Source organism: Dermacentor silvarum, chromosome 2 (assembly GCF_013339745.2).
Source record: "Dermacentor silvarum isolate Dsil-2018 chromosome 2, BIME_Dsil_1.4, whole genome shotgun sequence".
Taxonomy (NCBI): Eukaryota; Metazoa; Arthropoda; class Arachnida; order Ixodida; family Ixodidae; genus Dermacentor; species Dermacentor silvarum.
Genome location: NC_051155.1, coordinates 234494190 through 234509553, shown reverse-complemented (window position 1 = coordinate 234509553; position 15364 = coordinate 234494190). Strand labels below are relative to the sequence as shown.

Below are 15364 nucleotides of genomic sequence, written 5' to 3'. Positions count from 1 at the left end.
CTATCGACCACTTGCTGTGCCACCGTCCACGATATGCCTCAGAAAGACAAAAACTTGCTAACGCGCTACAAGAATTGGACAATCGGCCGCTTTCCGTGCAGGTGCTGCTGGAACACCACCCCCATCGCTCGTCGGCCCACAGAGCGGTGAAGGCACTTTTGTGCTTCTTGAGGACGACGGGCTTGTGTGAACGTCTTTGACTAATAGTCACCTGCGCACAGTTGTTTTTCATCCATTTTCATTTCCATTGATTTATTATTTCTTTAATTCATTTAGTAAAGTACAAGTAATTTCTCCTATGTTGTCCTTGGTGTTAAGGTTTGTTGGCTTCTTATGATATTATTAATAAAAATCGGGCCCCTCAGTTCCCTTTATTCTCGTTTAATACATAAGAGGGTCTCGAATTCGGCAACATTGATGCCTTCAGGTAGCATATGTGGGTTTATTGCCCAGTTGCCATCACCCAAAAAGATCACGTGCTCGTGACGCCTGGGGCAGAAAGGATGTTCCACATCCGCCCCTAGGTTTGCGAGTGGTGGCGCTGGCTAACACTCCCAGGGTTAGTTCTAGTTGTAAAACATAAATACCACAGAAAGTGGATGGGAAAAAGGCTCCGCGATAGCTCAATGGTGAGAGCATCGCACGCGTAATGCGAAGACGTGGGTTCGTTCCCCACCTGCGGACAGTTGTTTTTTCATCCATTTTCATTTCCATTGATTTACCATTTCTTTAATTAAATTAGTAAAGAACAAGTAATTTCTCCTATGTTGTCCTTGGTGTCAATGTTTGTTGGCTTCTTATAATATTATTAATAAAAATCGGGCCCCTCGGTTCCCTTCATTCTCGTTTGACTAATAGTGCAATACCACACTCATCAGCGAATTCACCGCTAATTTCATTCTTTCCATCCCTCCTTTCTAGCCCTGTTATATTTAAGTTCCCCTTTCCCATTCTCCCGGTGTAGGGTAGCCAACCGGATGTTATTCTGGTTAACCTCCCTGCTTTTCATTATTTCTGACTCCTCCTCCCCCCTCCATCATGGAGTGACGGTGTTGTTGCCTCCGAGTGCATGGAAGCGTAGTGGCCTTGTCCCAATGCTAAAGCAAGAAAAGTCTCCCCTTGAACTAACATCATATCGACCTATCGCTCTCTCCAGCTGCGTTGCGAAGTTGATAGAAAAGATGGTCCTCACGCGCCTCGAGTGGTTTCTTCAACATTATAGTGTTTATCCAGGCGTGATGACAGGCTTTTGACGTGGTCGTTCGTCGGTCAACAACGCCATTACGTCAACAACGTCAACAATGGTGTACCATTAGAGTTACAGAATGGATACCAAGAGAAGGAAAGCGCAGTCGAGAAGGGAAGCGCAGACGGCACAAAACTAGGTGGGGGGATGAAGTTAGGAAATTTGCAGGCTCAAGCTGGGATCAGCTAGCGGAAGACAGGAGTAATTGGAGATCACAGGGAGGAGCCTTCGTCCTGCAGTTGACATAAATATTTGCTGATAGTATATATATATATATATATATATATATATATATACTTATTTCTCGAGATAGTAGTCGATCGAGTAGGAATCGAAAATGGAACATCTTCTTCGACATTTTAGTTAGAAATCCTGGCCGCGGCGGCGAAATGCCAAAACGCCCGTGTGCTTGCGGTGTAGTGCACGTTAAAGAACCCCAGGCGGTCAAAATTAATCCGGAGCCCTCCACTACGGTGTGCCTCGTAATCAGAACTGCTTTTGGCACGTAAAACCCCTGAACGAAGAAGATTTTGTTAGAATGCAAAATGACGAAGTCATAGCCACACTTAGTGACATTAAGCTTTTTTTTTTCTGTTGCACTGATTGCGAATCTATACCAGAAAGCGTCCTTTGAAAGCGCGCGCTAACTCACCATTGGCCGCACCCGCGCGCGCGCGCTGCGATCGATGAAGCTCGCGAAGGCCCGCACGTTCTCAGCCGGGTACCGACAGCCCAGTTGCAAGAGAGAGCCCAATGCGACAACCACTAGCCAGAAAACACGAGGCGTGCCTGTGAGGCACGCGCGCTCTTCAACGAACCGCGACCAGTCGTCGAGCGCGATCTTTCGTTCTCCAAACGGCGCAGGTGTGCGTCGCGTTGTGTCCTGGGTGCCCGCATGGTACCGGGTGTTAGAAGTTGCGTTTTTTCTTCGTGTGACAGTGACTTCGTGTTGTTATTGAAAAGTTGAATTGTAAGTGCACCGCTTTGATGGCGTGTTTTTAAGGCGCTTTTTGAAAAGCGTCTCAAATGAGAACGTTTCATTCCTCGGAACGCGCCACAACTAGTACGTGGTAGAAGAAAAACTGCGTACGGCATAACTCATCCTTTGCATAGTGCTATTTTTACGGGTTTGACTGCTGTGAAAGGACACGACGACTATTGATGGAAAGTGGCTTGAAGATATCAGCGACAAGTGAACTTCTGCCTACAATGTGCTGTTTCCGAACGGCCTGCGGAAAAGATGGTGCATTCGGACAGCGCTCCGGATTCAGGAACGGGACAGCATTTTTGTTTCCGTTATGCCATTCGGCGAAGATGGTGTTGATTCGGTTACAGCTCAATGTAAGCGCAAAGAATTAGAAGTAACGTACACTCGTGAAATGACTTCAATATAGCGTGTTGAATGGAGACGGTTCTCTTGAGCGAGCAGGAAATGATGTCACCCAACGAAAGTTTCGAAGGCGGCGATCCGCATTCGGGCGAAAACGCTTCAGCAGCGTCGCTAGCTCTGGGCGAAGAGCTGACGTTCAGCACACAGTCACTGGTGCAGGTGATCATTTACTGCATCCTGTTCGTTATAGCTGGCGCCGGCAACGTGCCGGTGTTCGTCAGCTTGCTTAACAAAAGGCACCGCAAGTCCCGCATCAAACTCATGATCCTGCACCTCGCCTTCGCCGACCTGATCGTGACGTTCGTTATGATTCCGCTCGAGGTCGCCTGGAGGCTCACGGTCCAGTGGGCGGCCGGGAATGTCATGTGCAAACTGATGCAGATGCTCCGTGCGTTCGGCCCTTACCTCTCGTCGATGGTTCTCGTGTGCATCAGCGTGGACCGATATTACGCCGTGCTGCACCCGCTCAAGGTGCACAGCGGACATCGCCGAGGCAGGATAATGCTCACTGTCGCCTGGTACGCGAGCCTTGTCTGTAGCATACCACAGGTGAGTGACGCCTCTAGATCGGTAAGTGCGCAATACGTACACCTGTCCTATTCTTACGCTCTGACGCATGCGGTGTGCAACTTCATTGTTCAGTATTCTATGTCATCTTGACGCAAACTTCCATGGAAGTTCCAGTAACTGCGAGCTTCTATGTTATTTTGATGAACTTACACCTTGGCTGCAGTATTACAGAGCGGTCCCCAAATCAAGCGTCTCTTATAAGGGGCGTTGTCGGAAGAAAGGCCGTTGAGCATAAATTTCATTTCATTTTAATTCCTTAAAGACCCCACGTGGGGTTATTACATAAGGGGTGGGGTCAGCAAAACATGAATGACAATGCCATATTTATTTATTTATTTTAATTTATTTGGATACCCTAAAGGCCCAGAAGGGCATTACATAGGGGGGGGGGGGGGGGGTTGAAACGGGAATAACGAAGTAGTCGCACTGCAGGTGAAAATGGCAATTCAGTAGACACAAGAATGCTAGTCCAAATATAGCATGGTGAGCAGAAACTAAAAGCAACAAGGTGTAATACTAACACAGACAAAGGACAAGTACACATTGTATCCTAAAAAAATACAATGTAAAATATAAAATATAAAAAACAATGTATAATATACAGTCAGTTCAGTGTAAAAAAGAAATGCTTTTCAGGTACAATCATGGCAGCACTTAAAAACAATGCGAGCATCAGGTGGATGACTTTTGTGTCAGGTGGATTTGTGTCAGTTTCTAATGAAAACGCAAACTCTTACTATATAGAAAAAGAAAACTATTGTGAACTATTCTTGACGTTCAAGAAAGGATTGCAGCGCCGACAGAAAAGATTGAGGATCATTGATAGTGGACAATGCTGTGTTTACGCTGGCAATGCTGGCAATGCTGTGTTTATGTACAGAAAAAGTCATTTAAATTTTCCTCGAATGATGATGCACACGTGATGTCGACGATATGTTGGGGAAGGCCGTTCCAATCTTTAGCTGCACGTGGAAAGAAGGAAGCTGAAAAAGTATCAGTTCGGATCCGTGGACGAAAAACTTGAAAGGCGTGGCTGGTGAGGTGAGAAATGTACGATGCTGGCATGATGTAAGGTGCACGATTAAGTGATGAGAAATAGAACTTGTGGTACAGTAACAGAGTGGCTATGCGACGGTGAACTGAGAGAGGCGATATCGCAGATTTAGTTTTCAAAGCTCAAACACTGCTTCTAGATCGTTATTGAGGTTAACATGATGCGGGTGTCCATATGGCAGAAGCGTATTCAACTTTAGGTCGAACGAGTGACTTGTAAGCGAGCAATCTTACGTGATGTGGGGCGAGGCGAAGATAACGTTTAAGAAATCAGTGTTTTGTTTGCTGATGATATCACGTTAGTGACATGTGCGTTCCATGTTATATCTTTAGATAATGTAATGCCTAAGTATTTGAAAGACGATACGGATTCTACGGATTTGCTAGCGATTTTGTACTTAAATTCATGAATCTTGTGTCGACGGGTAATGGAAAGGAGCTTGCATTTGCTAGGGTTAAGAGTCATGAGCCAATTTTCACACCATTGTTGGATGTGCTTAATATCCTGTTGGAGGGCTTCTTGATCAGTAGTGTTAGTTACTCGGTGGTAGGTAATGCAGTCGTCAGCAAACATTCGAATTTGGCAATGTACATGCAGTGGGAGGTCGTTGATATAAATCAAAAACAAAAGAGGGGCGAGAACGGAGCCTTGTGGGACACCTGATGTTACAGGAAGAAGATTAGACGACTGGTTATTTATGATGACTGATTGAGAGCGATTTGTTAAGAAGGCTTTGATCCACTGTAGTACGTTATGATGTAGGTTTAAGCGAGATAGTTTTTGTGGAACTTTGTCAAATGCCTTGGCGTAATCCAGAAAAATAGCGTCAACCTGAAGGTTAGTGTCCAAGTCAGCATGCAAATCATTGAGGAATATAGCTAGCTGAGTTTCGCATGAATACCCTTTGCGGAAACCGTGCTGGGATGGATGCAAGAAATTGTTAGCGTCCAAGAAGTTCAGAATGTGAGAGTATATGACATGTTCCATGATTTTTCAAGGGACGCTAGTTAAAGATATGGGACGGTAGTTTAGAGGACAATTTTTATCACGTGATTTGTAGAGTGGAACGACCTTCCCAGTTTGCCAGTCATTCTGAATGAGACCTGTAGAAAGTGACTGTGAGAACAACAGTTTCAAATACACTGCAGTATTACACTTCGTATATATATTTTTATACTTTCGAGTTGATTTCGTCATAGCCGGCTGACAAGGACAGTTTCAATTGCTGAATTAAGGACGAGATACCGTTTGAAGAAAAGGTTATCGCGTCCATCGGTGACGTGGTATTAGTAGGTGGCATCCAGAAGGCGGGTTGCGTTCTTTGTTGAAACAGTTGAAAATGTGGTATTGAAGATGTTAGAGCAGTCTGTGTCGGAGATTGGTTCACCCGACGCATGAGCGAGTGCAATTGAGGGCGTTGGTGCAGGGTTGATGACTCGCCAAAATTTCTTTGGGTTATCGCATAGCATGCGCGGCAGGTCGTTACTAAAGAATGAGTGTTTTGCGTCGGTGATCGCGGTCAAGTATTCTTTTTCGGCTGAGTAGTATTTTTCCCACGCTTCGAGGTTTCCTTTTAGCTTTGCAGAGCGAAAAAAAACGCTTCTTTTTATTTTCCGAGTTTTCTTAGTGACTTAGAAAACCAAGGTTTAGAGCGATTTTCAAGAAACGTTATTCTGGGGATAAATCTTTGTGTTAGGTCCTGTAGTTTATTCTTAAATATAGACCAATTGTCGTTAACCGACCTCTGGTTAAAATTGGCTTCGAATATTAGGAAAAAGTTGCTGAGTTCGTGATTAATGGCGTTGTAATTACCTTTGTCATACAAAGTGATTGTTTTCTTTCGTGTTTCATGGCGCTTGGTGCGGAAGGAAAAATTTGCTTGAATAACTTTATGGTCGCTAATGGGCTCTAGATACGTAATGGATGATAAACTGTGAGGATGAGTGCTCAGTATTAAGTATAAAATGTTGCTGGAGTTGCCTACGATGCGTGTTGCGCTGGTAACTAGTTGATTAAGGCTAAAGTTCAAACAAACATCGAGAAAATTCCTTAATTCTGCGGTGATTGTTTGTGAATGAGGTTGGTTATGCCAATCTATTCCTGGGTAGTTAAAATCCCCGAAGAGAAGATATGTGCGTTCGGGTATGATGTCGTAAGTTGATTTAGCATGTTGTTAAGCTCATGGTAAAAGATTGGGTTAGCATGCGGAGGCCGATAACACACGCCGACTAGAACGGAGTGTGGTGAAGTACGGCACAGAAGCCACAATATCTCAAGTCAGATGTGATACTGATGGGTGAACATGAAAGCTCCGGGCTAGCAGCAATCAATACACCGCCCCCTCGAGAACATGTGCGATCATTTCGATAAACAGAAAAAATTCGCAAGTCAGCAATAACTTCAGAGTCGGCGATATTGTTGGTAAGCCAGGTTTCGGTTAGTATCAGCATATTACTGTTAGACGACGTGACTATGCTCGACACAAGTTCTCGTTTCGGCATAAAACTGCGAATGTTAGTGTAGATTATAGAGAACGAAAGAGGGTTGCTCGCTGAGGTACCGGGACGGGTATTAGCTAATTTTGGGAAAGGTGACCGCTATATTTCTCTAACTGTCTGCGATGAGGTATCTGGATGAGGATAGGACACAGCGAGTACGAAAATAAGAACGAATAGAAGAAGGATGACAGGGTGAACGCTCACTTACATATTGGGCGTTTTTTTTTTTTTTTTTTTGAAGACGCATCAATATTTACGTCTTTGCCATTCGGGCATGAAATATGTAATGGTGAATTGTCAGTACACGTGAAATGCAAAGTATCAAGCCATAAAATTATATTTGCTTTTTTTAGGTTAGCAGATGTGTGATTAATGTATTGTGATCCATTTAAGCGAATGCGAAACGACTCGAGCAATTCACAAAGCATAGCGTCTCTATTTTTCTGAGTGCATATGTTCATCTCGTGAGACAGCGGCTGGGTGCAAAGCACTCAGCGCAGCACATTGGCGAAAGCGTCTTATTTCTTCTGAAAGGTCATGTTCCCGACCCTGATCGTTTACGCATGATCCCGTTTTCCAACGCATTTCTTGCCACATCCCACATCATTCTCATAGGGGACACCCACAACGCAATTCGTAAAAGCCTTGGCTTGCTTCATTTCGTAAGACACCTTCCTGCTTTTGCCCGAGATAAGTGCACGCATTCATTTCTATTTTAGAGGGATGGCAAAGTTACGCCATCTTTTTTCTGGATGTGAGACGACTTAGGAAGGTGAGGCCCCTATTTCCAGTTTCTTCTTGCCGTGGGTTCGCCCCTGCATGTATTTTTTTTTTACTGTAGGCATTTTGTTTCTTGCGAGAGTGTTTCAAGAACGGCTACCAACACGGGAAACGGATCGCTTTCCCGGAAGACCATTATAACCTCGGCGTCGAAACTCTCCTCTGCAACAGGAGCACAGACTTGCTAAGGTATCTCGGGCGAAGGGAGGAAGATGTCGTGCGAAGAGAAGCTACAAAAACCTTTTTGTGCCTGGAGCCGTTCGTGTCGTATACACACAAGATTACTGTATCATGAGGCAAGAAATACATTGGTTAAACGGGACGATGCGTATACACTCGGGCTCGGGAACCCGATCTTCCAATTAACAGTAAAACGCTTGCGCATTTGTCGATGAACGGCTTTGATTGCTCTAGCATGCCTCCAGTTTCACGAGATTAAGATATTCAGAAAAGTAGAGACAGGATAGCTCGTGAAATACTTGAGCCGTTTCACATTCGGCGAAATGGTCCACAATGCATTGGTGATACATCTGTTAATTTATGAAAATGTGAATATGATTTTATGAGTAGGCGCTTTCTATTAAACGTAGGCTGACGATTCACCATGGCATCTGAGCATGTCAGAATCCCAATGTACTTTATAATAATGTGCCTTCCCAATAAAGAAGTATAGCTGCCAGTGAGCATTGGTCATGTCACATTTCTTGTATACTTATTCTTTTTTTTCGTGCTCCTTCTTCTAATCAACATGTACCAATTCGATTAACAAGTTAGGTTCCATAAACAATTTTTACTCTAGGCACATACTGCTTGAAACTGAAAGTCAATTCTCTGAAGTCGTAGTAAGGACCCTACTTATGGGTTAATACAACCGGAAGGCTCTAGCAATGTATTATGGCTTAGCCAATAATGTGAAATTTGAGGCACCGCAATGGTTAGTTGAGTAATCAACTATTTTAAAAGTTCTGTTTATTAAGGCCGCCAACATTCGGCATTAAAGTTATTAACCAAAACGAGCCGCTGAAGTTTGGCTCGTTTTTAAACATGCCACAGGCATTGGCTTGTATACACGGTTGCGATAAAATTCTCTGGGACTTTCTTGTAGCAACGAAAAATTTTTCCGCTGTTTGACACTGCGGCAGTTCAGTGGCATGTATGCAAGATTAGATGTTCTAATTCCATGAAAGCGCTACTTCATTTGTGTACAACTGAACACTTGTTTAGGGCCTTCTTTATTGCATTTTAATTAGTGTTTATTTTTCTGGTTAATCTGGCTCATGCGTTCTTATTCGTTGATTTTTGATATGTTAAGTACACCGGGAGACTTTTGGAAACAATAAAATGCCTTGACGTTTGCTCCAATTATGAGCTTCCCGTAGGATAGGATAGGAATAAACCACCGTATACGGTGGTTAGCATACCATCTTGATGACGTCAAATTTTCTGTCCCGTAAGGTTCATTTTCGGTGTGTTTGTTTCTGTCGCTCTATTACTTTCAGGGAAATGGGTGGGTCATGTAGGCACGATTTAATTCTCGAGTAGCATAGTGAATTTACTTCACCTACTATTTCTTACGCCGTTCAAAGTTTTCCCTTCCTGCAAAGTCAGGCAAAACTAGTTCGAAAACTCATTATTCATTTTTTTATAATCAGAAGTGTGTGTATAAATGTTTATTCCTCCTCCTTCCTAATCAGAAGTGCGCGATTCTTCACAGTTAATGTAAGTCAATGTGCGAGCGAAGAGTGCGCCGCACATTTGGGGCGCTATAACGTAAAGCTACTGCAGCCTTTCTCTATTCCATTTTATTTCGTTAGCCCTCGGCGAATGGTCAAAAATTTTGGGGGGCACTCCCACTTAGCCTATCTGTCCCAAGACGTCACGGCAACTGCACAAACTGCCCATCTCAAGATTACGTGAACAGATTTATTATGCCTGATTCTACCGAACAAAAGATCATTTGTTTCCGATGTCACCATTAGCCTTCTGCGAATATTGAAATTATTTTCGGAGTACGCCTAGTTCCCCTGTCTGTCACGCGACCTCACAAAACCGCGGAAAATCACGTCGTAAATGTGACGTGTACGCACTAACGATGCATAATTATGCCCAATAAAACTGAAAATTTTTTGGAATAGCCGGAGACTGGAGTCTTTCCAAAAGTCGTAGAAGATGGCTGTCTACTGATCGCTGCGGCTGCGTGCACCCGGAGCTGCCGGCTAGAAGTGATTTCTTTGGGAAGAAAAAAAAATGTGCGTGCCAATATAACGTTGCCGAGCCCATTCGGTGCTAAATCTTACTGACTAGACATCCATTTTAGCGGCATTTTCAACGTTCACTTGCGCGCTACCGCAATCATCGACGAGCCACCGCAAGATAAGCGAGGGGAAGCGGACCAGTCGGACACGCCAGGACCACTCTTTTCACCCGGTCGTCGGCTATCAATATGCTAGCTCGCACCCCCCCCCCCCCCCCCTCCCTCGTAGCGGTCTTCGTTTAGGCGCGCTCCTGGCGTCTCGTCAGCCAATTCGATAAGGAATATATGTAGTGAAAGGCAATGCTGTTAAACAAAACCGAAGTCACCTCCTATGAACGAGGAAAGCGTTTGACTGGGCGCTTGAAACAACTTTGCTGGTCACCGCCTATGCTTGCATTGACGGTTACGTAAATTTGATGTCCGGAGAGTGGAAGAAAGCCAGAATGGAATAACTTAACGTTAAAGCGCCCTTGCTTTCGACACCAAAAAAAATATCTGCATGTGGAATGAAAACATCCTAATTTAATTGCTCTCTTCGTTGATGATAAAACAAGTTCAGTCAGTCAAAGAACTTTATTGAAAGGTCCTGCGAATTTGTGGGACGGGAAATAGGTCCCGCCTAGGTGACGGCCAGGGGTTCTTGAGTCCTGGCTGCTTCCTCGGCCCGCTGCACAGCCCAAAGTTAATCTTCAAGGGCAGAACTGAGCAACACAGTCTCCCAGCGCGCGTGGTGGCGAACGCGAGAGGCTGCATTCCCACGATTGTTTGTTGTGCCTCGACATTCCCATAGCACATGTTCCAGATTGGCTCTATAGAACCACAGTCCTTGCATTTATTTGTATTGCATATGTCTGGGTAAAGGAGGTGTGAGATCGCCGGGTTCGGATGAGTTCTGGTCTGTAACTACCACCATTCGACAGACTGCTTTTTGATGAGCTTTTGGTGAGGTGGTGGGAAAACGCACCTTTGGAATTTGTAGTGTTGGGTGATGTCATTAAATCGGGTCATGCGATCCTCCCATTCCCACTCATCTCCATCCTCGTTCTCGGGAGACGCTAAGGTGCTGGCCCTATTATCGGCCATGAATCGGTCCGTAAGCCCTCGAGCCACGTCATGCGCCGTCTTATTATTATTGCTGTCTCCTGGCGAGGTGGAGGATCGAGCGGGTGTCCATATTAAATAAACCTTCCTTTCATGACTTTTGTTACCTGCCATCAGGATTCCTAGTGTTTCCACAGAGATTCGGCCGTTAGTGAAATTTTGTAGTGCCGCCTGAGAGTCACTGACTATTACGTCCGCTTCAGTCTGTGATACTGCTAGCGCAATAGCTATCTCCTCCGCAGACTCGATTTTTGCTGTGCTTGCCGTAACGCATGTTTTGCATTTATTTTCGTGATCAATTACGACGGCTGTAAAGCCTCGCCTGTGCTTGTATCTAGCAGCGTTTACGAAGACTACGTCTTTACTATTCCCAAATTTCTTTTGTATGTCCATTGCTCTGCTTTCTTTTCTACCTTTATGGTATATGGGGTGCATGTTCTTTGGTAATGGGGGAACGGTTATCGTATCCCTGACACCATTCAGGATGTCCACCTTAGTTCCGTGTTGAGTATGGTACCCAATACCTAGTCTTTCTAGTATGTGTCTTCCTGCCTTGGTCTTAGAAAGGCATTCGTATTGCTCTATCCGCTGCGCCTCTATGAGCTTGTCTGTTGTGTTGTGCAGACTCAATTCTATTAGCCTGTTAGTACTAAAGCTGATTGGTAGTTCTACGGCGTGTTTATAAATTTTCCTAATTTGATCTTTTCTGCAGCGCACCATATAAGATAGGGTGCGACGTATACAATCCTGCTGATAACGATCGCCTGTATACCAGTCCCTGATCATGTTTCCTTCCTTTATTCCACTGTGTGTATTGGCTATCCCTTTGATCAACCTCATAACTTGAGATACCGTCTCTTCCAACTTCCTAATGATTGCTCCATAGTTGCATTTTGCTTCATTGAGTAGTCCCAAAACTCTGATGTTATCAACCTTAGGTATGGTTCATCATCGGCACTCTTCAATTGTATGTCCGTTTCTAGATTATCTGCCCCTCTGTAGCTGTTTGGTTTACGGCCCCTGCGAGTCGGCCTGTACAATAATAATACTGATTTTTCCGCCGAGCGAACCAATCCGGTTCCCTCTAGGTATGTTCGACTGTTTCAATCGCACTTTCGAGTGTCTGTTCTATCTATCCATCATTGCCCTCCTTTACCCGTAGGGTGATATCATCGGCATATATAGTGTGGTTAAGGCCTTCAATTTCCTGTAGTTTCGCTGGTAATCCGATTAATACCAGATTAAACAGCATCGGCGATATCACTGACCCCTGTGGTGTGCCGGCGCTATATACCAATCTCAATCTCTTCCGAGACGACGTCCCCCACGGTGATTTTTGCCTTTCTGCCGGTTAGGAAGTCACGAACATAATTGTATGTTCGCCTTCCTAATCCTAGCTCTTCAAGGCTGCTGAGTATTGTCTGATGTGTTACATTTATCAAAAGCTTTCTTTAGGTCTAAGCCGAGGATGGCTCTAGTGGATCTGCCTGGGTTGTCTATGAGTTGCTGCTTAAACTGGAGCATCGCATCCTGCGTGGAAAGATTCCTTCTGAAACCCAGCATCGTGGAGGGGAACAGGTCCCTGTCCTCGAGATAGTTGGTTAGTCTCGCTAGGACCGCATGCTCCATGAGCTTTCCAACGCAAGATGTGAGAGACATGGGCCTCAGATTCTGCAGCTGGAAGCGCCTGCCTGGCTTAGGTATTAAGATGACGTGTGCCGTCTTCTATTGTTGTGGTATTTTGCTGGTTTTCCAGCTTTCATTGATATATTCTATCAATTTTGTTATAGACTCATCATCTAGGTTCCTGAGTATCTTATTTGTGATTCCGTCTGGTCCGGGTGCTGGTTTAGTATTAAGTTTTTGCGACACTGCCCTTACTTTGGCTTCACTAATTTCCCTGTCAAGTTCGTTGTTGCCTACGCGTGTATAGTCTGGGTGCATAACCGGTCTAGCTTGAGAGATATATTTCTCTGTGAACTCTCGTAGAAAGTCTTGTTCTGAACCTCCATAGGCATGAATTACCTTGTTAATATTTTACTTGTATACCACCTTAATTTTCTCTGGGTGTAGCAGTTCAGTCAAAATTTTTTAAACCGGTCATCCAATGGAAGAACAGCCGGTGACCTCTTTGTTATGCGAGGAGCAACACTGATTTCGTTTCCGAGCAATACTTTTCTCGTGTACATTCAAACCTGATATATATGAACATGCACCAGGCAGCTTTCTCGCTTAGTGTCTCACTAAGTGTTTCTCTCCCGGGGCATTCATTTTTGTTACACAGATGTAGAGTCACCACATATTTATTGCAAAATTGTACCGTCTCTAAGTTATTCAATCGAAATTCCGAAGTTTCCTTTCATGGGGATTGGTGCATTGAAAGCAAAGGTTTTGCTTTAGAGCTGTCGCAAATTGAAGCCTGGTTATAAGAGCATTATTGCAGCACTTTTTTGAGTGTTCATGAACGCATAATACTTTCCTACTAAGAAAACTTCGCTAATTTAGTAGCGCTTTGTTGCGGCGTCTACATCAATGTTGTCAATTTTCGCGCAAGTGGCAGGTAATTTAATCGCATATATGAGGACTGTTCGTACTAAAGCAACGCCCTGTAATGTAGTAATGACATGCATATTCACGCGTACCAAAATAAATAACAAAGTGAATTTGCTTGCCCGCAATGCCAATTCTACACGTGACTGCAATATCACTCCACATGTGTGTCACCGGGACTGAGATCTTTCTTAAGAAATGCTCCTCCGGTAAATTAGTAATGTCCTTTGAAAAGAGCGTACAGGTGGTGGAACGAGCAGTCGTTTGAAAGAAAAAGATATGAATGATTGAATGTTCGACACTATACACGAATGAAATAGTTCTTTTTGTTCTATTTTATATTTTCTTCGAAATTTTAATATTTGGTGTTTTCGGTACTCGATCTGATGAAATATAGCATACATATCGCAGTTAATAGAGTCTGCAAGTCAAACGAATCTACGCATGCGATGGTTCACTGCAAGGAGCGAAAAGTGCGAAGTTGCCGGCATAAAGTTGAATTTTTGCACTCCTTCTATTCTTGCTCGTTCATGATCTGAGCAGTTCATCACATATGCATCATCTTTCTTTCCATTTACAATTTTCATTTTATGCTTTCGAAAAACCTTAGTGTCACACTTTACCCCTAATGCTTTGTGAAGTATTTCTAAGGCGGAATTTCTATCTTTCTGTTTCACGGTACTTTAAGCGTGTACTCGTATTAGTGCTTCCAGAGATTTCAATACATCTGTATGGAACAGCTGCTTTACATATTGCAAACTTATGGCTTAATTACTTAAAGAAGCCGCCGAAGTTCAGTCTTCAAGGGTTTCGCAATATGAGAATTAACATTAGACACCAGCACATAAATTGAATCACCGAAGGAGGCACTGCCTTGACAATAAGTGCATAGCTAAGCTTTGAAGTTCTTCTTTCTAACGACATCTTAAAATGATCACGGGAAATCCCCCATTTTTACCTTTAATTGAGGAAAAAGTGAAAAAACTTTCCTTTGCTCCCTGTAGTTCCTCAGTATTAAAGACGAAAGGAAGGCTGTGCTCGTACCTACATATGATTTCGTCAATAAATGGATTTTAAATTGGTTCGAGTCACCTTCAGTAGATACGCGAACGGTGCAATCGGTAATAATTTCTCGATCAGCTGGAATATATTCTTTGCATTGTCTCAAAGAACCGAAAGAAGCCACTGGTTCTCGAAGGGGACATAAATATAATCACATAAACATGAATAAATAACCACGAATATACTTGTTTACTGCAATTCTATGACTATCCATTTCGATTCTCCTGTTAGTACTACCCCGCAAAACTTATTATTGTTAGCGAAAGAGGTAATAAGATATTAAGGAAAGAGATTATTTCGATATATTACAATGACATATACAACGAGGATATCGACACCAAACTAACAAATCTGATAGCATTTTTAATATCGCTATAGCGAGCAATGAATGCAAGGCTTTAAATGGCCGACATGTTAAACTTGTGTGCCTTTGGATTGTAGAGCAGATACTTGAAACAATTACAGCCAAGGAATATTGGTATAAGTGGCGGCATAACAAGTTTAACGAATACTACGTACAATTTAAAACACAGTGTAATAAATTAGTCACTTTGATGAGATAGTGTAGAAGAGACTACTATGCAAAGTTAATTGTGAATGCTAGTGATAACGCAAAAAGAAAAGTGGAAGAATATAAATGAAGCTACAGGAAAACGACGTAAACAAATCATCCTTCCCGACGTTATTCACGACGACACTTTGGAACAGTTCAACACATATTTTTCATGTATTGGCCTGTCCTTCGCTACGAAGTTTATTGATTGTGACGTATCTTTTTCTCAGAGTACTGTTCCTAACACGTTTGTCACGTGTATACGATTGAACTTAATGACGTCATGGCGATAGTCAGTAGCGTGTC

General features: G+C 43.5%; 1 protein-coding gene across 1 annotated transcript in view; it reads left to right on the top strand.

Annotated features, from left to right (window-relative positions):
* Window positions 1-2681: 2681 nt before the first annotated feature.
* LOC119440749 (gonadotropin-releasing hormone receptor) overlaps window positions 2682-15364 on the top strand; it is a 129258-nt gene continuing 116575 nt past the window's right edge. The window contains exon 1 of the mRNA XM_049663038.1: window positions 2682-3185. Coding sequence (XP_049518995.1) covers window positions 2682-3185 — 504 coding nt within the window. The remainder of the gene's footprint in view (window positions 3186-15364) is intronic.